Source organism: Harmonia axyridis, chromosome 1 (genome assembly GCF_914767665.1).
Source record: "Harmonia axyridis chromosome 1, icHarAxyr1.1, whole genome shotgun sequence".
NCBI classification, from domain to species: domain Eukaryota; kingdom Metazoa; phylum Arthropoda; class Insecta; order Coleoptera; family Coccinellidae; genus Harmonia; species Harmonia axyridis.
This window is the reverse complement of record NC_059501.1, coordinates 58,920,886-58,946,809: the sequence shown is the minus strand read 5'-3', so window position 1 is coordinate 58,946,809 and position 25,924 is coordinate 58,920,886. Positions and strand designations below refer to the sequence as shown.

The window sequence follows — 25,924 nt, the reverse complement described above, 5'->3', positions numbered from 1 at the left end:
TCCTGACAGCTAATTAACTAGTTGTTCGAGAACTCTAAAGTTCCAACTAGGGTTTGTTGATTAGTCCGGACATAAATCAGTTAACCTAGTTTTAATTTTGCTGATTGAGTTTTCCGTTTCGGAGCTGTGATATAGCCTAGCTTGTACTAGGACGTATTCGGCTCTGTCGCTTTCCCAACTGAGAATAAATTACATTTTACGAATCTGCATGTGAACATTTATTGAAGCGGATGTAGGAAGTAATGCACCTGTTCTTATCGGTTTTATTTGTAGAATGACTAGCGAGTTTCGAATATCGAGTAGACCAAATCAAAATTGATTATTCAAATGAGGAAGATGTAAAGGAGGAAATAGAGGAGAAGGTGGTAATGTGACCCCCCACTTTGCTTTTGAGGGTTCATTTCTAAAATAAAGGAATTAAAAAGATGAAATGAAAAATATTGGGTTCAGTATTTATATGTGCATTCACATCTTACAATGAAATAAAATAAACTCGCTAAATGAAATACAAATTATCATTTATTCTTAAGTAATCAAATTTGGCATCTCGAGATCAGCTGATGTGGCCCCCTGGGGGTCACATTAAATGTATTGGCACCTAACGACAGAAGTCACAAATATAATAGTCCCCTTCTGAACCTGCACAGGCAATATGAGCCCATAATTGGCAACTCTGACACTGTATCCATTTCTCTCCAGGTCTGTCATTGGTATAAATGGTTTCGCAAAAAATACAGGGTACATTTTCGTTGTCAGGAACCCTATTCAGATTTATGTCATCAAAATTGACGTTTGTTTCGTCACTGTCGGAACTACTGCTGGGTGTCACATCTCTCTTGCGCCGTACACTAACTCCACTTGTGCTTGCTCCATCATAATTATGCCTGACACCTTGTCCACGTCCGCGACCACGTCCTCGTCCGCGCCCTTTTACACGAGTCTCTGCTACTTGTAATGATTCGGTTAATTGGTTTTTATATGGCGATGAAGTGATAACGTTCGCTCGAGTAGTCTTTCTTCCACGATTAGAAGTGCGAGTCTTTGCCTTAGGGATTGGTTGAATGTCTTCTGGGAGAATCAAACTACTTTGCAGCTCTTGTACTTCAGAGCTCACTCCTGGAGTACTCTGGGATACTACATCAACAAGGCCTGTTTCTTGGTTATCAGGAGTAAGAGAACTATGAGATTCTTCCGTTAAAAAATCGACCTCACTGAAAACTTGCGGATTAAATGGATAAATGCCTGTTGCACGGAAACCATTAACTGCAATTTCTCCTGTCGTGCTCTTGAGATATGATCGTCCAAAAAGTTCAGCAATGTCGTAAGGTTTTAGCATTCTTTCAGAGTGCAAAAGAAACTTGCGAATCTCCTCACTGTAGTGACTCTTCAAGGCGCCCATGAAAGTCTTGTCCAAAGGTTGGAGCTTATGAGTTGTGTGAGGTGGAAGACTGATGATCGTAACATGGTTTACACGAGCAAGCTCTATTATTTCAATGTTGCGCGTGTGACTGTAATGGCCGTCAAATATAAGTAATATGGGAGACTCGGCACTAGGGTTAGTTTTATCAATGAAGTGTCTGAACCATTCAGTGAACAAATTGGACTGAATCCAACCAGATGGATGAACTTTGCCAATCGCTCCAGGAGGTGCACCTTTCATCAAGATATCCGTGAAGTTTTTCCTTGGAAAAATCATCATAGGGGGCACAAACATACCTGATGCACTCATGCAGCAGACAATAGTACACAAAGAACCTCGTTCAGCAGCAGTTAAGGCTCCTATCTGCCTTTTCCCCTTTTTCCCTAACACTTGTGGTACTTTTGATTGCACGATAGTCAACCCAGTTTCATCGACATTGAAAATTCTGTCGGGAGGATAATTCGTTTTACTCATTTCGGCTTCCAAAATATTGAAAAACTCCTTGACTGCTTCACGGTTAAAGCCATTAGCACGAGCATATGATGTCCCCATTGGTCTGCGCAACGATAATTTATCTTTGTGTCGCCTTAAAAAGTGATCCAACCAAGCTCGCCCTGCTACATCATTCTTGAATGTATTCTGAATATTATTTTTCACCGCCAGCTGATAAGCCATTTTTCTAACATCCATCCTAGTGAGTCCATAGTACCTAGCCTCCATAAACAAAATATAATCCACTAACTTTTCTTCCAAGCTAAGTGGTAGTATAGGTTTTCGACCAAGAGGTTTATGTACAAGTAAATCTAAAGACTTTTGTGGATCCTTCACTAACCGTTTCAGTGTAGATCTAGGCACCGAAAACAATTTTTCAGCTTTTTTATATCCCATGACCTTGTGCCTCACTGCATCGATTGCTTTTTTCATTTGTTCAGGGTCCCACGTCTTTTGTTTCTTCTTCGAAGATGGAGATAATATGCTTTGTCTAGGCATCTGAAATCACAAAATAAAAATATGTAAATGCTTAACAAGTCTTATTTGTAATGTGGCCCCCGGGGCCATGATACAACCAATGTCGGGGGGCCAAATTAGAGTTATTCAAAATATTTTGATATACAATCTAAAACATTATGAAATATTAAAAAAATGCATATTTACCTTATAAGTACTGTAGACCACAGTGTCACGACACACTGTTCAAAACCACAGCAAATTTGATCAGTTGTTTTACCAATTAAGGAATAAAACTCACAGTAGTAAAATAAGTTTGGCCGGTACGAGTTTCTACTTGTTCAAATGACGAACGAACGCAACCGCCTCTAGCGGATTTATAGGCTATTAAATCAAAAGTACACTAAAATGATCTCGTTGCGCCAAAATAATACTAGATGTCGTTGTGGGAAGTAACTAATATTGAAGGGGGCCAATATACCTGCGGGGGTCACATTACCACCTTCTCCTCTAATTATTAACAAATGAAACGGCTGATGCTTGGAAATAATTGATGAAAAGAAAAATAAGTACAATATTTAGTACAATTTCCCACAAAATAATAATATCAAACGATATTATTATAAATTATTTATCTGGTTAATGTATCGGCAATAGGAAACTGCCATCAACATAACCATTGTCAGACAGAAAGTCTCCATGCCACCACGTAGGAATCATAATCGAAAAGAACCCAAGGTGCCTGCTATTTTGTTTGTTTGTCATCTTGGGTAGAATTATGCGGTACTGATGATCCCTAATAAGGGTGAAACCGGTATATCGCTATTCTCTCTTGATGACACGCATTCTCCTTGGGTTCTTTTCGATTATGATTCCTACGTGGTGGCATGGAGACCTTCTGTCTGACAATGGTTATGTTGATGGCAGTTTCGTATTGCCGATACATTAACCAGATAAATAATTTAATATCGTTTGATATTATTATTTTGTGGGAAATTGTACTAAATATTGTACTTATTTTTCTTTTCAAATAATTATTAGCTGTAGTAAAAAACATTATTTTTTCAAAAAATGGCTTCAGTTATCTGTAACTTGCATTGTATGAGTCTTATCGGGTTCCACTAGATGGCTTTAGTAAGATGAGATTTCTACAGTGACTCAATAAAACACAGTGGCGACAAGAGTGGTCTCGTTTTTGATTGGCTGCCGGTTTGTGAGCCTAAATATGGCCGCTTTTTTTTTTTACATTCTCCGTTTACCAGATTTCATTCAGAATATAAGGCTACTTTTATTAAGTCACTGTAGTAGGTATTCTTCAGTTGAATTTCGATCTATATAAAAATCTATCAGGCTCAATAATTTTGACGAAGTGTCAGTTCAATCTATTCAATTGCATAGAGTAATATATATGTTTATTAATCTGAAGTCAACCGTAATCTTAAGTTCTATGGTTAAGCCCCAATACGTTCAAAGCCTAAAAATGTCGAATGGGCCATTTTTAGGCTCAATTTGAACGTATTGTCGCCACTGTGTTTTATTGAGTCACTGTAGAGATTTCCTACTACTAAATTATTTTTTATAGTTCTGGGTTTAGTTGACTCAGTTTAGTTTGTGTCAAAGATGAAATCTAGAAAAGCAGAAATACGGTACAAAGCTGAAAATGCAAGACAAGTAGGTGAAAATGTAAATATTGTTTATGGTCGTGATACTGTAACAGCCATGTTCGACGCCAAAGATGCACCATGCACTGGAAGACCAATTGTCAAGAATTTCGATAAAACCATGGACATTGTCGAGTTTTTTTGAAGTTGGATTCGGCAAATGTTCGACTCGTTAATGACAAATCCTTTCCAAAGCTGATTTCTGTACTTCCTATAAACGATAATTTCCGAAAGAAAAAAATCTTGAAATTTTAAATTTTTAGGTTAACATCCGATTTCAAATGCCGACGTTGAGTTTGTTGGTATGTAATGTAGGTCAAATTCAAATATCCATGCCCGTAGCGATACTTCCACAAGCTACCCACAATTTTGTTAATATGTCGTCAATTATCATTTGGAAACTACATTCTGTTAATAATCACTATGCATATAAGCCGATGCAGGCAGATCCATAGAGAGTGCTAGAGAGTTCCGGATTTGGCCTTATTGTTCTTCACTGGTGTACCTGGTGTTGTTGACGAACAAGTTGGTAATTCTGTGAATAAACCCATCTGATAATTACATGAATATGTGTGCGATGAGACTGAAACCTGGGTAGAACATCATATGCCCATCCAACCAGTCAAATGCAGGATTGGTTGATGAAAATTGGAATTCAAACCACAGCTGGTAAATATGGGTTCTTCAAAATCTAATGAAGTGGTGATCAGAATCAACCAAGAAGGCATCGTTGGAGAACGTTCACCATGTTGAAAGACCTAGGGATTGCTGCCACCATAGAAAAAAGTTTAAGAAGAAGACAACAACTTGATGGTGTGATGAGTAAAAATAAACATAATTTGAATTTTTACCATTATGACTTTATGGACTATCATAAGTACTGTTATAGTTATTTTTGTGCATTTTGCCTTTTGGATGATATCAGGGGTGGACATTTGTATTTTTATTAAAATAAATCAGATAGCCATATTGGAAATCAACAAAAACAAATAATAATTGATAAGTTATGGTGATACTGATCCAATTCTTCTTTGAGCTCCATAAGACTCATTTCTTCGGGAATATTATGAGAAAAACGATTGCTGCTCTGCTGAATGAACCAGTGTCCTCTGGTCACTTCCCAACTTTCCTCAAATAGGCGAGGATTATACCAGTCCATAAAAAATGTGACGCACAAGATATAACAAACTATCGACCTATCTCCATCCTTAGCCAATTGTCAAAAATCTTAGAGAAAGTTATATATAATCGCATGTACAATCATTTGACAAAGTATTCCATACTATCGAGTCAACAACATGGCTTCAGGCATGGCAGGTCGACACAATCGGCCGGTTGTGAATTTTTCGAGTATGTTTACAGTTGCCTGGATGGCGGTGACTACGTGGCAGGTATTTTTTTTGATCTGTCGAAGGCATTCGACACGCTGCAACATGACTTTATTTTGAATAAGATGTATCAGATGGGATTCAGGGGCGTGTTTATGTGAGATTGAACGACGGTTCATCTGACGAATAAACCAACAACATGGGTGTCGCTCAGGGATCTGTGCTGGGCCCGCTTCTGTTCTTATTATTTATTAATGATCTGCCTGCAAACGTTGTAGACCATACTCTGATAATGTTCGCTGATGATACTTCTATCGCTATTGGAGCGGAAAGTTGGCAGGAATTGAAGTCGCTGTGCGAAACGATAGTACAGTATTTCATTGATTGGTGCCACAGAAACGCACTTATTCTCAATATGACGAAGTCGGTAATAGTTAGGTTTCGGAATCAAGATAATCCGAGTGTCGAACCCTTCATTATAAAACACAAACAGGAAGAATTGAGAGCGACCGACGACGTGAAATTTCTGGGCTTATATGTGGACGGAAACCTTAGGTGGCATCTCCACATTGATCATGTTTGTGGGAGGCTGAACGGTGCTTACTATGCCTTATTGCGTCTCAGGGGTTGTCTTCCTGTCGAGGAGCTACTCACTATTTATTACAGCATGGTTTACAGTAATCTAAATTACAACGTGGTTCTTTGGGGCTCCTCGACAGTGTCAAGTCGAGTTTTCATTTCTCAGAAGTGTATTGTACGACTTATTTTCGGACTTCGGCCATGCGATTCATGTCGTCCGATTTTCGGTCAATTTGGTATGCTTCCCTTCCCATGTATTTTCGGACATTCTTAATTGCCTCAATTATATCCACCTTAACATCAGTAAATACAAGAGATGCTCTGACTTTCATGGGTATGAAACACGCCATACTGATACCATAGCCTTCCCCAAACATCGTACAGCTAAATATGAGTCCTCATCTAGCTTTATGGGCATTAAATTGTACAACCGTTTGCGTAGTAGGTTGAAATCAATGGATGGAAGGTCTTTCAAGCGAGAAGTAAAGTTGCTATTGATTAAAGGATGCTACTATATTGTTGGTGAGTTCCTTAAGGACTCCATTCGTTGAATCTGTTTTTTTTTCTTTTTTTCTCTGTATGAAATTGTATACTTTTTTCTATGACTTGTCCTTTACATTTGTTTAATGTCAGAAAGGATCAATTAAGTTTATTATTATTATTATTATTATTAAAATTAGCGATAACCAAATTGATCCCATATAGAATTTCGATATTTTTTCCATTGGATTGAAATACAGATTGTAAAAGGCTTGAAAAAGAAGCAATCGTCACTTCCGACACAGCACTGTTAATTTTTGCACCCAGCAGTAATTAGTTGGACGGTCGCTGTAACCAGAATATTCATTTCCATGTCCAAGGCTCGAACCACTGACATTTGGTTTAGGAGTAAGCGGTCTTACCCTAAGGACCAAAATAAGACATTATAAGATGATAATATAAAAGAAAGATTCGACGAAGTTTAAATTGTGAGTTTAGATGTATAATTAAAATTTCGTCACCTAGAGGAAAATCGAATATAAAAAATATTAACCACAATTTATGCGACGAACATTCCGAATGAATGGAGATTTTCCGTTGAGATATGGATGAAATTTGAATTTCAAGCTTCGTGCAAAATTTCGTATTGATCGCGTCATCAGAACCTGCGGCACCTTTTTTGTGCCGCAGTTGAAATATTGCTTTCAACGTAAAATCTGCGATTTGATACGTCCTTCTACTTCGAACTGTGGATTTATTTGGGAACAAATTGATGCGAACAAGTTCACTTCCACCGAAGAACTGAAGGCAATATCTCATTAATAATTTTGCCAGTAAAGCCGTTTACGAGATGTGTTGCCCAATCTATGCATAACTTGGATATATCTACGTTAGATGAATATTATCTACGATAGTTTACTACAGCAAATCATATATATATAGGATACAGTTAGTTCCCTGTAACTATCATAATTGAGATGGTCAACCGGATGCTTGGAGACCTATTAATTTCTTCAAGTGTCGAGGGCATGACAGTTTCAATCGATTTACAGGGAACGAATTGTTATTGTACATAATGTAAAATGGATGTGTTATTCTTCGAAGTGTCGAAGATATGTGAAGAGTTGTAAATCTTGAATAGATTTATTGGGGGGGTTGATAAGACAACATGGTCGTACCAGATGTGTTACATCTGTTTATCAGGTTCTAGTCCTTCTAGAATATTCGATTTCCAGGAATCCGCGAAGATCTTTGTGTGCGGTACGGCAAAGCTCTTATTGTACTAGGGGATGGTACTTTCCCCTAAAGGTGTGGCCAAGACGAAAAGAAGGGAGGTCTATATCCGAGACAGGGTAGTTCCAATCGGCAGAGACACAGTTTAACTTAAGTCGAAGACGAGTCAAGTTTGGGCGGTCAACTTAAGACGAAGAGACGTCTCGCGGACTAGATTAAGACGAGTCGCGAACAAGTTAAAGACGAGAAGACCGAAAACTTGAAGTACGAAGAAGACGTGATAATCCAAGACGTTTCGAGTAATCAACAAACGAGTTAAAGACGGAATTCAGTACCGTAGTGAGAAACTTGTAATTAAGACGTAATTGAGATCTTCTCAATACTGAGTTTGTACTGTATAATTGTGGCTTTGTAAATAGATGTAAATAATTCAAAAGAGTTTAATTATTACAAATCCAACAAAGTCACGGAGAAAAAGCCGAAAGACCAGGTAATCGAATCATACCTCTAGACGATCGATTAACCAAGCCTACATATATTTTATTGAATTTTTGAGTTTATAAAGTAAGCTCATCAAATCATATGTTACAGAATCGGACTAAGAACCTACAATTTTTCTTTTTATCAAGGAAACAGGCGGTTTTAAATGTTTGTTTTCGATTTCAGGAATTCAAGAACAAAATTTCATTTGACTGTTGTATCAGATTCATCTTAGTTTTTTTCAAATATCTACTCTGCATGAAAACTTGGAACTATGAATACATGTATAGACTTTTTGTTGTAATGCTTTTTCTCTAGCTGAATTTTTCACATATTTACCACATAAATTGGTTCTGATAATATCAATAATTACTCCCCTTTTATTCTCTTCTGATAGATAAGCTTTATCCTTCTCCTGAGCTCCTATTCCATCTGCAATCCTGCAGTTTAACCGAATGCACTAATGACCGAAAACTAGATATATCAAGAAAATCTATTCTCAATTAGAATTTCTCACTTATTCCCCAACGTACAATCCATTAGAAGGAAAAGATAAAGTATCACTTCACAGTGCGAAAATCTCCGCTAGTCGCTGATGAAGTGCCTGAAATTCCGAGACTTCGGCGAAACGGTACACACCTTTGCTTCGCCCACAAGGCGGATTTATAATCATTAAACCGACGTAAATGAATGTTCGCTAATTTGCTACCGATTCAATCTATCTTTACCCCCATTCACCTCTGATTTTTTTTCTCTTTTGGAAACGAAGGTCAATTATTATTTAATATGGTCTTTGAGCGGTCGGCTTCCGACTAGATAGCTTTTTCATTTCGCCACTGAGTCTCTAGTTTTCGAATTTTGGGACGGGAATGGTCGAACGATAAGGTTCGACGCAATGTTGACGAATTTGTCCTCAAATTCTATTGTGTCCTATTGTAAACACAGTGAATATTGAATGATAATATTTAGAAACTTTTCAGGGTAGATTTGAATCTCGAATATATTGTCAAAACAATTCGATATAGGCTAAAGGATGTACCCAAATCAGATTCTATACCTCCTTCCCCCTACACGATAATAGGTTTGTTTTATTGTCAACCTGTTGATAGCTATGAAGTTTCAAACACCATTATTTACCTGAAAAATAATAAAACTACCTGGGTGGATTTCTTATCTTTCTGAATAATGAAGTTGATATCTGGATCTGTAAGTAATCACTTTGCTCATCTCATGAACGAATCAGTTAGTTTTGGTGTATTTCCAAATATTCTAAAGAGTTGCTGTCTTGATATTGATGATGGACTATATGTTAGATAGTTATTTGGGCTGTTTCCATCATCTATGCGCATAGATGATGAAAACATCGCAAATAACTATCTAACATTCTAAAGAGAGTCATCATATTACCTATTTTAAGAGAAATAATCCTGGATATATTGTTAATAACAGATCTATATAAATACTGAGTGTGTTTTCTGAAGTTTTCGGGAGAATAGTTCTAGATCGAATGATGAATTATCTGGGAAAATATAATTTGATAACTTATAGTCAACATGGCTTCAGAACAGAATGGTCAACCGAGGCGGCTGTTCTAAATTTTGTACAATCCATTCAGATTCACTGGATGAGGGATTGTTTGTTGTTGAATTGTTCTTCGATTTATCACTTGTCTTTGACACTATTTCATCATAGTTTTTGGCCAATAAACTGTATAACCCTTTAATGGATCCTTGATTATGAGACAGATAGGAAACCCCATATTAAAGTAGATGATTTTTATTTTGATGGGGTACAAAATTCATCTCGGCGTTCCACAAGGATCTGTTGTAAGGCCGCTTTTTTATACATTTAAAAATGACCTTCTTTGTCATATTAAGACAAAGATTATAAAATCTGTAGATGATTTTTGGTTACAGCTAAGGATCTGAAAAATCTTATCGAATTATGTAAAATGCTCTTGAAAACTTCTTCTGAGTGGTGTAGGATGAATGGAATTAATTGTTATTTGGAAAATACAGTACTGATTATATTCTGATTGAGGAAAGGAGGTCCTTTAGTTCTTAGCTATGCCTTGAACACCTTAATTTGCAAGGAATCCATGAAGTTCTTAGGTGGTTACATTGATAATTGCTTAAGATCGTCCGATCAAGTTGCCTTTATTCGAAGGAAACTCAGTTCCTCCTTCTATGCAATTCTTCGTTGAAAAAATGATCTTCCATTTATTGCTATTCTGAATAATTTTTATAGCTTAGGACTCCATCGGATCCCCCTGGCTACGGCCTTGATTAGTTATGTTTTAGATGTTATGATACTAGAAATCAAAATAGAAAAGTTTTTTTTGTTGATACATTCAGTACCTGCTGAATTGACAATGGGTTCCACTCTGATGAGAGGATTGATATGTTATCATAAATTGAAGTTATAACTAGTAATTTTTACTGAATAGTGATATATTATTATTTTTATTTTGGTGGGTGTTCAAGGTCAATACAGTTGGCATCTAGGATTTGCAATCTGTGTCATACAACTGCTTAAATGAATATACTTTAGTATAGTATATAGAAAAATATAGTTCTGAAAACTAAGCGGAGTCATTGGCCGCGTCCAGCAGAAAGATCGGTAGCGTAAGTAGCTCCGCTACTTACGGGTATCAGTTTGGTAACGTTAGTATTCTCTGCTAGAAGGGTTGCTCCTTTTATTGACAGCAATAAGTTTTGTGTGTCCTTATGTTATGATGAGAGACAATTTTCAGCTATAATTGTTATAATATCGATTTTTATTTCCAAGTTTGCTCAAGGTATTATTACTATTTTCTTCTTCAATATATAGCAAATTTATTCAGAGTAACATTTCAGAATGTTAAAGAACGTATGTGCCTGTTTCCATTATTGCTATATTCGAAATTTAAATTTCGCCCTAAAACCACTATCACAACTGTCACTAATGTCAGTTACTCAACATGTTACTAAAAAGTAGTATAAAATGTGATTTTAAAGGCAGTTTTGGTTCCAAGCGGCCACTAGAATTCCGAAAATGAATTTTCGTCGACGTTATAATGATCAACTCACGGTATGTGAATTCCATGCTCCGACATGCACATGCTGTGGGTTTTGAACCCATCAGGATTAATCGTTCCAAATTCCAAATGAAATTTGACTCGGAAACTAACGAGGGAACAACAGACATCCTGTTACCTAGAAAAAAATAACGAAAGCTTCGTCCTGTCGAAAACAATATGAAACAATGAAGATTATAAATGGACTTAGTGGTATCTCACCTTCCAATTTTTTTTCACTTCAATGATCCATAGGCAATCAATCGGCATACCATATTGGCGATCGAAATTTATTATTTCCTTTGATATCTCTGAGCTGCTGAGGAGTCCTTCTTCCATATTGTCTTTCTTTATGTGGCAAGGCTTAACCTCCGGCGTCTGAACTGCAAAATATTCTTTTTTAATCTCTTAGTTGTGTGCTGTCGATCTAATCTCGAAAAGTTTGAGAATAGAAGAGTTCAATTTTCAAAGTTTTTAATAATAACAAGATTGAAACCTCGCTAATATCATGTGCAAAGCTAAATCAGACCTAGAAAAACTAGAGTGTTTTAAAAACCCTAAAATGGGACTTTCGCAGTATTCGAATATTTGAGGTGCGCCGAATTTTGGGATTACAAAAGCAATTTCATATAAATAAATTCAATTGAATTTAATCTTTCGGTATATTTTCAAATAATGGAAGATGTTTCCTAAGATAATACGAAGAATATTTCGAGTTGATAGTGGATCCAGATCCAGTCTGATATTTGAAGTAACCACACTTTAGTGAACAGGACTCTTTATTTGTATTCAATGCCGTTTTGATGTGGCCATTTTCAGAAAATTGAGTATGCCAACCGTTGCGTCCAGGCCGTCAACTGTCAAGGATAGGCTAAATGTGCAGTTGTGAGTATAAAAAAAGGGAAGAAATTTTTGAAAATAGACAGAATAAAATTAATTGTAGAGTTATTATTGGAAGAAGACGAAGATAAATGTATCTTTTATTATTATTCATTAAGAACACCACAATATTTCTTATTATTCAGTAATGTGCAAATGTATAGAATACATTCATTTTCTCTGAAAAAAATCTTTAAAAAAAAAGCTGAACCACATCGATTTTTTTGTTGACGTTTGAGATGTGATACCTTGTATGTTATATTTTGAATAATTTCACAGGAGAGACAGAAAACCGCTCAAAACAAGAGAACGTCAAAATGATTATCTCGAATTTTCAATGTGGATTGAATATATTGTGATGTTATAATTAAATTATAATCAAATTTACTGGTTTTTTCATTTTCATCCTAATTTATTTCCAAATATTATTCTCGACTTCCAAATCTTTATAACTTCTGCGTCCAACATTATATAAGGAACAATGTTGTCTCACTTAATCGAGTTATAGAAAATTCGATCATAAATAATTCCAGATGGAAGGAAATCGGGAATATGAGGAATCATATGTTTGGTAAACATTTTCTCTCATTACTCTTACAAGATACAAGGAACATTATATGAGTTACATACGAAATAATTATAAATATGATTCAACTGCATCTGAAAGCTTGACAGGCTATTTCTGAAGTTTCATAAAAACTTTTTTTTTGGTTTTGAATACAAAAATAAATATGTGAAAGTTTGGAAAGGAACTTAATTTGCTCATTTTGAGTTGGAACCTGGACACAAAGATTAATTCAAGTACCAATAGCTCGATAATAGGATTAGAAAACAGGATGTTGGTTCTGATGGCAGTAGAAGATTTTTAGCTCCAGAAATCTGCTCTGAGGTACATAATTGGTTCGAAATATCAAGAATTATATATAAAATTGGTTGGTTTGTGTGCATCGGAATATTTTTTGTTTGTTAAAAATTTCCATTCAATATTTCGTTTGGTATATTCGGAGAGTTTAATAGAAAAGAGTCTTAGTAGACTTCAACTAACCAATCAATTACAAATATTTCATTCGAATTCGTCATTGAAAAGAATTCTTCAGAAAAAATATATCATAAATTCTCTCTTCCTAGAATCACAAAGTTTTTTATTCGAAGCTCCGGATGATTTATATTCATGGTAAATGTATACTTCAGGTAATTATATATTTATAATAAAAAGCAAATTTCAGGAGTAGGACTCTATATTTCTTCTCATTTTACATATTTCTTCAGGCCAACGTTTCGGAACCAAACTATTCCTTTTTCTAGGCTACAAAAATATACTGTCAAAATTTTAACATACAAATTCTTTAAAATTATATATCTATCAAAATTTCTCACTGACGGAGACAATCTGAACTGATCTTACAATATTCATACAAATCCAATCAACCACCATTCAAACTATTCTATTGTTTTATCAGACGGAGTAGTACCTAAATGGGACCCGTAGATGTAATGAACTGGTAACCAAAAATTTGCTAGAAAATAGATTTTCTTGTGGGGAATGCTATAGAAATGTGAGGGGAATATATGCTATAAGTTGTTCTAGGAAAGGTCTCCAGCTTTTGAAAATTCAATATTTCCAACGAATATACAGATCATCAATGGACTAGTTTAGTGATGTTGATAATACTATATTTGACACGATAGAATTAAAATATGGAGCAAAACTGATAAATCAGGGAAAAAATTTTGAAAATCCATCAATAAATGACTGAGAAATAGATTATTTAAATTTACGTATTTTAGCGCGGAACGTCTTTGGTCTGTGACGTCACGGCACTTGCCTGTGATCGCTACACCATAAATTACGTTTAAATACTTAGCCGCGCCAAGGCTCTCGCGCCGTTTGTAGTTGTACAGTGTAGTTTCAACTCGAGTTTTGTTTTTATGTCACCATAATGGAAGAAGGCTTCGTGAAAGGACAAAGTGACAATTTGCCTAAAATAGATATATTCGCAGTGATGGAGTTTTTTTCTTCAAATCCATCTTATGTCCAGTGCTGAAATAAAAGGAGTTAAGCTTTTCAAGTAAGTATCTACTTTTGAGTTTGCTTCATCATGGTTCAACTTATAACGATGATTTATTTAAAAAACGTTTCATAAACAGTTTGTAGTTGAGTACTGGTTGTTGAAGTCTATCAATGGCAAAACATATTTATGTGAGGAGTAAAAAGTAAAGAGAGAGAAAAGTAATTTATATGTATGTATATAGTAAGTTATTTCAGCCATCGTGTAATGAAAAAAACACGACACGAACGGCACAAGTGATGGTACACCAATGAATTCATAAGCACTCTGCGAATACCAGTCGTCTAGTGTGTGACGTCACGCCACTTACACGTACTATGAAATTATTCTTCCAAGCGCAACTTCGAAGTCCCATAACTTTTTTATTTCTAGAGATATTTCAATGGTTCTTCCACATTTTTGTTTCATTTTACTTGAATTTTTAGAATTAATCCTCAACAAAAATGAAAACTAGTCCATTGATGCTTACTTATGCTACTCTGATAATAGAGCAATCGGGGGAAGAGTTAATAAATGCCAATTCTGGAAGTCATGTAGTGAAGAAGAAGGTTACATAGCGGACCCTTTCTAAAATTCCATCAGGCGAAGAAAAAAAGAATTGAAAGGTAAAACACGCGCTGAGAAATTCAACTTTCCTTGCACTTACGAAGAAAACTTTAAATATATTTTCATCGTTCTTTCATAAGGTAAAAGTGAAAACATCATTCAAAATGAAATTCTAAAACATGAAATTCATTAACCATTACTACGGTAATAAGTTATCAGAAGACCTTGTAATATCTCACTTTGAATGGTAGGACAAAAAACGAATTAAGCTGCCATTTTTCATATGCTCTGCTTGGATATTTCCGAGACCGGAATCACTTTCTATGGCCATTTTCCCTTCTGTTATTTTCCAGTAATATAAACTCGGTAATTGCAACCCATAATTATGAAGAATAAGAACATCAAAGTGGGTCGGCGTTAAGTTGGTGGCTCGAGGCACGAATTGTTTGATAAATACTTCTTTTTCCGGCTTCTGAGTTTCTCACATTTATGGTTTCACTCAGAAAGAAGCGTAGTTCTCTGTTTTTTTTTCAAATATTCCAACATCATTCGGAATCTTTCTTTCGATATTTCAACCGTTTCCAGATGAGTATTACGTGATTTATTCTCGTTGATATTTCTCATAATGATGAAAAAATATAAATATTGATGCCTTTTTAACTGGATAAATCATTGTAGGGTTTTATCCACATAATTTAAAAATAAAACAATTTCTGACTCATTTTGAAATGTACCGGGTGGTTCGAATTCTTGTTTCTGACTTATCTTAAAATGTACCGGGTGGTTCGAATTCTAGTTTCGAAGATGGGATCTCCGAAATCAATCAAAGAAGAAAATAAACACCGCGTATCGATATACGATTTAATTTTTGAGATATGAATGAAAATTGGAATTTCACATTTTCATCAAATCATCATAACTTCTACATTCTTCATTTGAAACAAAAACCTTCTATAGGTTCAAAATTTTCATAGTTTTTATAATGAACAAATGAATTTTTCACAAGATTTTGCGGGTCATGATGCAAATTCGAAATTATAGATGTCAATCACAAAAAAACATAACTGTATTACAAATAAAAAACTTGCTTTGATATGAATTGTCACAATTCAATATTGATTGATTTGATACCTAGATGCATTAAATTCATTTTGTGTACAATCATAAATCGCATACAATATTAAGAATTATATAAATTTATTTACTTCTCTTTAATCTTATGCATTTTCGATTTATGATTGTATGTACACAATATGAACAATTTAATGATCTATTTATCTGGATGTGATTTTTCAGATGTGTATCTTGGAACGATACCTATTAGATATTTTGTTTTTTTTCATGACATATATCGATAAGACTTTAATCTATATTTTCCTTTGTAAAAATCACTTCTCAACCACAAGTGAATAGATGGATTAGCTGCAAAATAATACAGATTGAAAAAATCTGTTGAATCTCTATTGGTTTTATTCAAATTTTGGCTCATCAAGAAATTTTGACCAGTATTCAATGGCAATTATTTGCATAATGCCTAAAACAAACAAAATACGAATATCCTCATTCTGCTCTGAAATTGCTGATGAGAAATTGGGAGTACGAATGAAAATGACAGTTTTCTCGGTTCAATTTAAGAAGAAAAGTCTTCAAACATGAACCTTCAAACGGTTCGTTATCGTGATACATGGTGAGAAAGTTTGTTTTTTTTTTCTCATTGAACCTTCTCATAATAAGATATTCAACTTAATTTTGGTAAAGATATTCCAATTTAAAGTTATTCATCATGCTTATTTCGAATGCAAATATAGAGGGTGTGTCCAAATTAGACGTGAACCTTGAAGGGAGTGTTAGTATGACTCATTCGCTGTCGATTGGGCCATATTTAGTGATAACCAAAAATCAACAGCTTACGAGATATTCGAGTTCTTGTGATCTTCAAAATAATTCTCATCTTACTTCATTTTTCATATATTTTTCATACGTTGACCAAATTTGATTATGATTTTGGATTATTTTTGTGGCCAGTAAGAAGTCCGGATCTAACATCCTTAGAATAGACAAAGCAGCGAGAAGATTGAGAGTAAATTTCAGGCGGAAAGTAACAACTGAGAAAATAAGAAAGAGGGCACGTGCTTGTATATGGAATGGTTTTTTTTGATGGACCACTGGTAACTTAGAAAATCTGAAAAAAGAATCTTTAAGTAGTATTACTCTGCTAAAGATTTCGAGAGAACTGTTATGAACAATTCTCTAGTAATCCCCAGGAAAATCTGAATTTTCATGAAGATATAGTAAATAAGTTGTAATGAATAAATTAATTATAAGCTTTGGTACTAATTCACCCGATCTGTATCGAAAATTGATAAACTGGTTTAATCACCACAAAAAAGTAGCATTACAAGAAACATCTTGTAACTCGAAAATAACGTTTTGAAGTTGAAGGTTTTTCTACTTATGGTATAGTTGGAAGTAGTTCTGAAATGTTACAATGGGTTCTCATTTGCGGAGATGAATCTTTTTTTTTCTTTTTTTTTCCATGACCCTCCGATATTCGCTCGCTATCCGCCAGATGTTCACAACCGATATTGAAGGAACTTTCGATTCAGATACAAAAGAGGTAATAATTAAACCTGAACAAATTTAAAAATTCATCAAGTAAAACAAAATTCATAATTCAATTTTCGACATCGTGAAACAAAAAATTCTTTTTCGAAAAAAAAACAATACGATAAGGAGGAATTTTTAATGGAATTCATTTAATCGCGATAATAAATTTAAATATTTCCATTTATATGAACAATCAATAATTCAAGGAAATCACTACACTTCTCGATTCAATCTGAAAGATAAAATACTTGAGTAAGATTAAAATCGTTATAAACAGATCGCGATAGAGAATTTCGTGTTATTGTTTAGATACTACCGAAAATATATCATGATATTGAGGACTCTGGTTCTTGTAGCGGTGCTGGGTATTGTGGTTCACTCCAGAAGTATCCAGAGAGACCAGAACTGGTGGAACCACGCCACGTTCTACCAAATCTACCCAAGGTCTTTCAAGGATTCTAACAACGATGGTGATGGTGATCTTCCAGGTATCATCGAGAAGCTCCCTTATCTTGTGGAAACTGGGGTGAATGGAATATGGTTGTCTCCCATCATGGAATCTCCACAAGTAGACCAAGGGTACGACATCAGCAACTACTACGTTATAGATCCCAGGTTTGGTACCTTAGACGACCTCAAATTGTTGATAATTAAGGCTCATGAACTTGGACTGAAGGTCATCCTGGATTTCGTACCAAACCATACCAGTGATCAACATGAATGGTTCAAAGCTTCAGAAAATAGGACAGAAGGTTACGAAGATTACTACGTTTGGAGGGATGGTACTTCTGACAAACCTCCAAACAATTGGGTGAGAATACATTGATCACTTTTTTGAATAAACTAAAAGTCACGATTTGAGATATTATTCCAGATCATAATTGATATGCACTGGTCCAAATTTTGTATAATTCGAAAAAGTAGACTATAAGACTATGTTTGTTTTCCTTTTCGAAATGATCATCAGATTTTTTTGGGCGCTCGTTCATCGAACAAATTGCTCTATGATTTCGTCTGAATTGTCTGTAATGTTGAGCCTAAAGTGGTCACAAATAATAAGGTTTAATTAATTCATGACGAATACGTCCTCAACAGTGCTGTCCATCTCCATACTTTCCGTAAATACTACCGTTCAAAATTTTCTTTATTTCTCCTTATTCTGTAGATTCGGTTACAGATGTGAAACCACAATTTCAAGCTTCGGAAAAAATATTATGCTGATGATGCTACCAGATACAGAAGAAGAGTATCGAGAAAAATTCCTAATATTTCTTTGTCCACAAGAAACCGACATATGGATATTTAAAAAAAATGTCAAGCTACTTTCAAAATTTCGAGCTTCTCACATCAGAACAATATGAAGATCAAGAAGAATATTGGAAAACAAAAACTCAATATCTATGTAACAACAGATATGATCGTGTTTAGATTAGGTTAGGTTATATCTGATCGTGTTTCAGGTTGGGCCACTTTCGATGTTACGCTGTGTAAAACACAGCTTCAATTAAACATTCATCTCCTCGGTACTGGGAAACCTAGAAGAGTTATTTATAATACAAGTGCAGAAGGCATTGATATTCTTCCACGAGTTCAAAATTCAAAAACGAGCCACGAAGTGGCGAGTTTTGGAATGAACGAGTGGTAGAATGAGCCTTCTGTACGAGTATTATACATTATTTTCTCTAATTCATTGCATTTTCATTGAAATTAATGAAATATTTCCATAAATATAATTTAGTGATTTTTGTATTGAAAAATGTTGGTTGGCAGAACTGATTTGTTTAAGGCAAATTGATGAATTGACAGATAAAGACGTGGCGGAAAGTTCGGAGTACCAACATAGAATAATAGAATATAACCATGAAAACTGTGCGTTTCTGATATATTCTCGCACGATTTTGTTCTACAAGATGTGGAAGAATGAACGGAATAACCACAGAATTAAAGAAAGAAATTTCGGGTATAGATTATCATATCCCGTTAAAATGGAGAAAAAATAATCAAGAAAACACTGACCTTATGTCGGGAGATTTTGAGCGCTCGGTAATTCATGCTTCAATTGTACTTGCTGTATATGGTTATCTGCGATCCTTAGGGGTCAATAGACGCATGCGTTCATGAGCTCCAGAGTTCACCTTAATGCATTAATCATTTTTCTTCATAATGCTTTTTATATTTATGAGTTAGATTATGTTCGATAAGAGGCAAAAATTAAATAAAATTTTGAATTTCTAGTTAAGCTTGTGGACTGGTAGTGCTTGGCAATGGTCCGAAAAACGTCAACAGTACTATCTTCATCAATTCTCCAAACAACAACCAGACCTCAACTACAGAAATCCTAAGGTTCACAAAGAAATGAAGGTAGTCAATAATTAGGATAATCTCTAACTCAATTTGAAGATGTTCTATAGATATTTACAAATTTGACTAGATTACAGAATGAGACCATTTGAATATTTTAGGATATATTGAAATTTTATATGGACCTTGGTATAGATGGCTTCAGAATTGATGCTATTCCATACGCTTACGAAGATGACCAATTCAGAGATGAACCTAGATCCGCCTCTCCTGTAGATCCAAATGATTATAGTTACCTGGAACATAACTATACTTCAAACCTACCAGAAACATATGCTCTTGTATATGAATGGAGGAAATTTGTCGACGACTATGCAGCTGAAAATGATTTGGACTCCAAGTAAGTGAATTCTTAGTAGGCATGTCCTTCATCAGAAACTCTCTGAGTGGAAGAACACAACATACTATGTATCTAGGAGCTAATCATATGCAATCAAAAACTTAAGAAATACCTTTACTTTCAGAGTTTTGATGACTGAAGCCAATGCTGACCTTAACCAAACCATGCTCTACTACGGAACCTCTGATGGAAAAAATTTAGGAGCACATTTCACATTCAATTTCCTGATGATACAAAATCTTAATCTCAATACTTCGAATGCCTATGATATAATACAAATGATTTATAGCTGGATTGACGCCCTACCAGATATATACTCATCGAATTGGGTTGTATGTATATTATACGTTGGAATGAAGCAACGACAACACAAACAATCTCTAATAATGTCTTCTCTGTTTCAGATAGGGAATCATGATAATCGTCGATACCCAACAAGATATGGTGCTGAAAACAAAGATGGTTTCTTAATGTTGGACCTTCTCCTACCTGGAGTCGCAGTAACATACAATGGGGAAGAGTTTGGCCAAGAAGATGGAGAAGTGAAATATGAAGAAGGTCAAGACCCCACTGCTAGAGATCCAGCAGTGTTCGAACAAAAGAGCAGAGACTTCGAACGCACTCCCTTACAATGGGACAACACCACAAACGCCGGTTTCAACGAAGGTGCCAAGACTTGGTTGCCTGTCAGCAAGAAATACCAAGAATTGAACTTGAAGAGTCAGCTGGATGAGACAAAAGAAAGTTACTTTCAAAACTACAAAGCCTTGATCAGAAAGAGACAAGAAGAGACTGCTAGACTTGGAAGCACAAACATATGGGCATTGTCTAATGACGCTTTAGTTTTGAGGAGATCTTATGAAGGCAAGCATATTGCTGTCGCCTTCAAATTGGGATGGAAAGACAACAATGAACAAGAAACTGTTCTAATACCCGGAGTTTCTTGCCAGAATGGTAACGTGGCTATTGCTAGCGTAGGTTCTCAGTATAAAAGAGGGTGAGTTATAAAAACGCAAATACTAACCGTTGTGTGAATTCTTCAATATTTTTATTGTTATATTTGCAGGGATAACATTTCTCTTCAGAGTTTGGTACTACAACCCCATGAAGCAGTAGTCATAGATATAGAATGTTGACTGAATCCAATGTGATGAATTTATTTAATTTTATATGCTTACAGTTTAGTTGACTGTGGAAATGATATCGAAAATTTTAAGTTATTTTATTATATTTTATGCAGTTAATTATTTGTTTCCGTTCCTCTTTACATGTACAGAACCAGGCGAATTAATATTTATATCGATGTCAAAATATAATTTGCATATGTATGCTTTGGGAGGAAATATCTTGAAAACTCCCTAGTTGAAACAAGATAATTATAAATGTGGCAGTATGAGATGCTATGATTGTATTAAAAACAAAACAAAATGTTTTGGCGAACGAAGTAGTATTTATAATACCATAAATGAGGTACCTATGGCAATTTCGTTGTCGATAAATATTGAATATATATTATTCTCTTGATTTATATATCATTTTCGATAGAAATAGTTATCACCCATATGATCTCTAATATTGATCTCATATCATTCATTATAATTGTTTATTTCATTTCGTACAACAATTACTCATTTAACTTATAATTTCCATAAAAATAAATTAATCATATTCATCTGAAAATGTTCGAACATTCTATTTGGTTCAAACTTCAAACGAATGTAGCCAAATTTGAAAAAAACAGAACCCAAAAATTCCCTTCAGAATAACGAGCTGAATCTATGTACCTTTACCTGAGAATTCAGAATAATCTATGTTCAGAGATATTTTCACTGTTAGGAAGTTAGGATTAATCTAATTGATCTCTCTTCTGTAATTATGACAACAAAGTCTGTAATTATTATTTGAACTCAAGATATTAAACATGAGTTTCTGGAGCGAACTTAATTCTTGAAAACGAAATGCTAACTTTAATGAAGAATTTTCCTATTATGAGAGATGTGCCAAAACTTAACAATTTATGATCAAATTGTAATAATTGAAGTGTGCTCATTCAAACAACATCATTTTCAAACTGAGTCTGCTTCAATTCTGAAATTTGTAACGTGACAACATACCAAAAATTCATTTCTATGGAAAAGTACCAAATTTTTTTTATTCCACAAATAATTTTTTTCAAGATCAAGATCGAATTAATCGAAAACCGCGCATTATATGAGAAAATATGAATATCACTTTCATTCTTCAAAATGGCTTGCTTTCAAATTAGAATTGGATTGTTGGAATTTCTGGTATTTTTATGGAATGGTCATAATTAAGAAACTGGATGGCAGTTTGTAGAGGTTGACGATTCATCATATACATGAAAAAACTATATTCCAAATATCATTTGCTTCGATAGAACTATTTGAGGATATAACTGAAAAATTTTTTTTTTCATGAATTTTCAACAGCTTGTGTCTTTTCAGCCGAGCCGAATCAGTGAAAATGGTGGAGGAAAAAGTGTTTCTTTTGGCCTCTGGAATCTACTGTTAAGTCATATGTAAAAGTCAAAGACTCACCCTGTATAAAAATATCCCTTAGTTCATGTTCCACAACAAAAATCAGTACTCAGTTATAAGTGGTTTTTCATCAGTTATGAAATACATACTGTGACTTCGAATGGGGCACAGACTGCATTTTCCCATTTGAAAAACAGTGGTCTGTAACAATGATGAGGTCGAGTGCAAAAAAGCTAACTAATAAATCATCAAAATATAATGAAACAGTGGAAACCATGTATCTGTGCATTTAATACTATGTCACACAAAAATGAAAATGAACCATAGAACATTAAATAGCATTTTTTCCAAATTTTATTCAGCTGTTGGCATACAGGGTGAGTCAATTATAGTGGATTGGTCGATTACTCTTGGAGATGTTTGGCTGACAGAATGATTCAAATTTCAATGGAATCTACAGCACTCAGCTCATAAGCTTGAATTATTTTTGACTTTCTAGACTGGTACGAAAGTGGAGAGACACGATGCCACCCTGTTTTTAAAATAAGAATGCTCAATTTTTATATCATACAATGTTCATACATTCATGTTCTGATATCGAAATACCCCACTATGGTTCTTTTTTACGTAGGATACTTTTTTCGACAAATTTAATGGATATAATGGTTTAAACTTAATTTCGAACTCTAACTTAAATTTATTTATTTGTTTCTGTATATCCATATCACTTCCTCTTTAAGGAGTAAACGGTTCGAGGCATGCCTCACGTGCTTCCTTGTCTAGGGCGTTATCTACTTCGACAGGACAAGAAGTTGAGAATACTCCTATGCCGAAGTCGTCTCCTCAAGAAGGGCTGAAGGGCGATTTCTGCACTATTCGGGTTGATCGGGAAGAAATCGGGTTAGTTTTCGCTTTGTTGTAATTTGGTGGTAGCGTTTACTGTGTCTCGACTGTCTCGTGTAGGTTTGTCTCTGTGTTTGTGTGAACTTTTTTCGAGAGGACTTTCCATCTTGTTAATCGACCTAATTACTAACAGAAGGCGAAATGAGTTTATTGTTATATACTTCCAAATCTAAGTAAATGTCTTGTGACTATGAATGGGGTCAGAAAATCAAATCGGGGGTTTCAAAAAACATGGTATAAAAAATACGACTGGCTTACTGGCAGTATAAATATAAATTATACAAATTCCAACAGAGTTTGGTCAAAAAGTGGTTATAAGGATTTAAAAATATTGTCTCGGGATCTATTGCTAGACAATGGAAGTGCTCAACATATTTAATAGAATTGAAAGCTTACACTTATGGGGAAACAGAATAGACAAATAGAAATTCAAAATTTTAACCCTTAACTGGTGACACGGAGTCTACCAGACTCTGTAGCTCAATGCTATACACATTTATTCAATTTGGTTTCAAGTAATCCGTGCAGTTAAATTCAATAGTTTGAAATTTTTTCTGAGCCCTTTCAGGATTTCCATCATATTATGATCAATTATCAGTGATAACATTTTTTATTTTGATTATATAACTCATGTTTTGATGAACCAATAAAATCCGTGAATTTCCCATAGAAACGGCTTATTGATGAGTGAATATAACCTTGACGACGTGGTATAATCGTTTTGGTGTTTCGCCTCCTGCCATATTGTGATTTCCATAGTTTCTTGGACGTTTGCCAAAAAATGAAAGTCAAGCTCAGTGAAATGTCATTGAATTTTTCAAAATGCAGAGCTTTGAATATAGTCATAGAAATTAAAACTATGATTCGTAATATGATCGTAACGAATACCAACTCAAGCATAGACAATATATTTCGATTAAACCTTAAGATTAAGATTAAGATTTAGGAGGTTTCACTGCGACCTAATGGTCTATTATGCCCCTCATCAGAGCTATTCTCTCCATAACGTGATCTACAGCTCGCCTTCCAGTTCCAGAATTCTGATGCGATCCAATATCTGGGATGGCTTCATGGAGGCTTATTCCTCACTTCTATAAGTTTCGTGTCCAAAGCAAGTTTTGCGTTGATTAGCGATGGCGAGGATTTCCGTCACCAGGTGACCCGGAGTTTATTCCTCCCCCCCCCCCACAGATTCTGCACTCGTCGTTTTCTGTTAGACCTATTCTCATGAGATGTTTCTCAGGCGGCAATGCCCTGCGAGCAATCCAGTGAGGAGGTGTAGCATATTCTTACTAAGATCCAGACACTTCTTGGTATACAAATCTTTAACTCGACGTAGTTCGCGAAACATACGGTGACTTGATAAAACACAGTGGCGACACGAGTGATTTAGTTTTTGAGTGGCTGCTGGTTTAAGAGTCTAAACTCATTTAATCGAGTCACTGTAGTAGGTATTCTTCAGTTGAATAAATTTTTTCCATATTAAAATCTATCAAGCCCAATAATTTTGATTTTGACGAAGTGTCAGTTCAGTTCTGTCAATCGTTTTCTCAAATTCAATGGTTGAGCCCCGTCATTCGCCATTTTTAGACTCAATTTGAACGTATTGTCGTCACTGTGTTTTATTAAGTCACTGTAGTGAAACACCACTCAAGCTGCGCTCTCGTGATGTTTCGCGGACTACGTCTCGTGAAACGTTGTATAATATTGTCTATGCTCTTGCGATATTATAACTAATTATTACGCAACAGACAAAGTAAACTTCACTAGATAAACATTGTCCGTAAACTTGAAATATATGTATATGAATTACACTATACTAATAATTTTTCTCTTATGTGCCTCAACATCCCATACTGTCACTAGCCTCCACAGAACTCGCTCACTCCAACCGCCTAATCCAACGCAGGGTGACATTCATTGCCCCAAATCTGTTTTCGTCGAGAGGCGTTCGTTCGGGGGTAAACAAATAAAGGCCCACACGCACGGCGACATCCGCTTCCCCAAACAATAACTTCACATTCTCGGATGAAGCGGTCTGTTTCTACGTTTCCACGACTTACTCTCCTGCACGGCTTGACCTCGAGTCGGTTTTGTGTGCTCATACCGTGATATAATAATACGCAGTGCGTTCAGGGGTGTTGAACCGAATGGAAAATTACAGGCGCCGAATTTATTGTTATTTGTTCCACGACTTTCGGCTGCCTGTTTGTCTTCGGGACACTACAGGTGTGCGTTGCTGGTCTCGGCTCAACAATCCGCCGAATTTGAGGCGGAAGTGGAGCAATAGAGGGGATTAGGGGTGTTTCCGAGAAGTTGAGGAAACCGCATTACCGGTTCCAGGATCGCTGCTCTTGTCCATTATGAATATTCAGTCGTCGCAAGGCTTCGAATAGGTCCTTTCTTAGGAATTCCATTAGCATATACAGGTCGACTGATGAGTATTTTAATTGTGAGTTATTTGAGATGTTGTTACGTGCTGGAAGTTTATTGTGAAATTTTTCATCATTTGAGGTTAATGTTATTGTTTATATTTC

General features: G+C 35.2%; 2 protein-coding genes across 5 annotated transcripts in view; one reads left to right on the top strand and one right to left on the bottom strand.

The window, feature by feature from the left end:
- Positions 1–25,924, bottom strand: part of LOC123688782 (neuropilin and tolloid-like protein 2) — a 612,260-nt gene that overhangs the window by 82,348 nt on the left and 503,988 nt on the right. For all 3 annotated transcript variants that reach the window (XM_045627446.1, XM_045627447.1, XM_045627448.1), the window contains one exon: positions 11,407–11,567. In XM_045627446.1, the coding sequence (XP_045483402.1) occupies positions 11,407–11,567 (161 nt within the window). The remainder of the gene's footprint in view (positions 1–11,406; positions 11,568–25,924) is intronic.
- Positions 17,572–21,230, top strand: LOC123688783 (maltase 1-like). 2 transcript variants are annotated; one of them, XM_045627450.1, is made up of 6 exons: positions 17,572–18,096; positions 19,521–19,646; positions 19,748–19,986; positions 20,111–20,318; positions 20,391–20,983; positions 21,053–21,230. In XM_045627450.1, the coding sequence occupies exons 1-6, from the start codon at positions 17,614–17,616 to the stop codon at positions 21,120–21,122; spliced, it is 1,719 nt and encodes a 572-aa protein (XP_045483406.1). In that variant the 5' UTR covers positions 17,572–17,613; the 3' UTR covers positions 21,123–21,230. The 2 variants fall into 2 exon arrangements, with proteins under 2 accessions (XP_045483406.1, XP_045483405.1); XM_045627449.1 differs by having other exon boundaries at positions 20,111–20,983.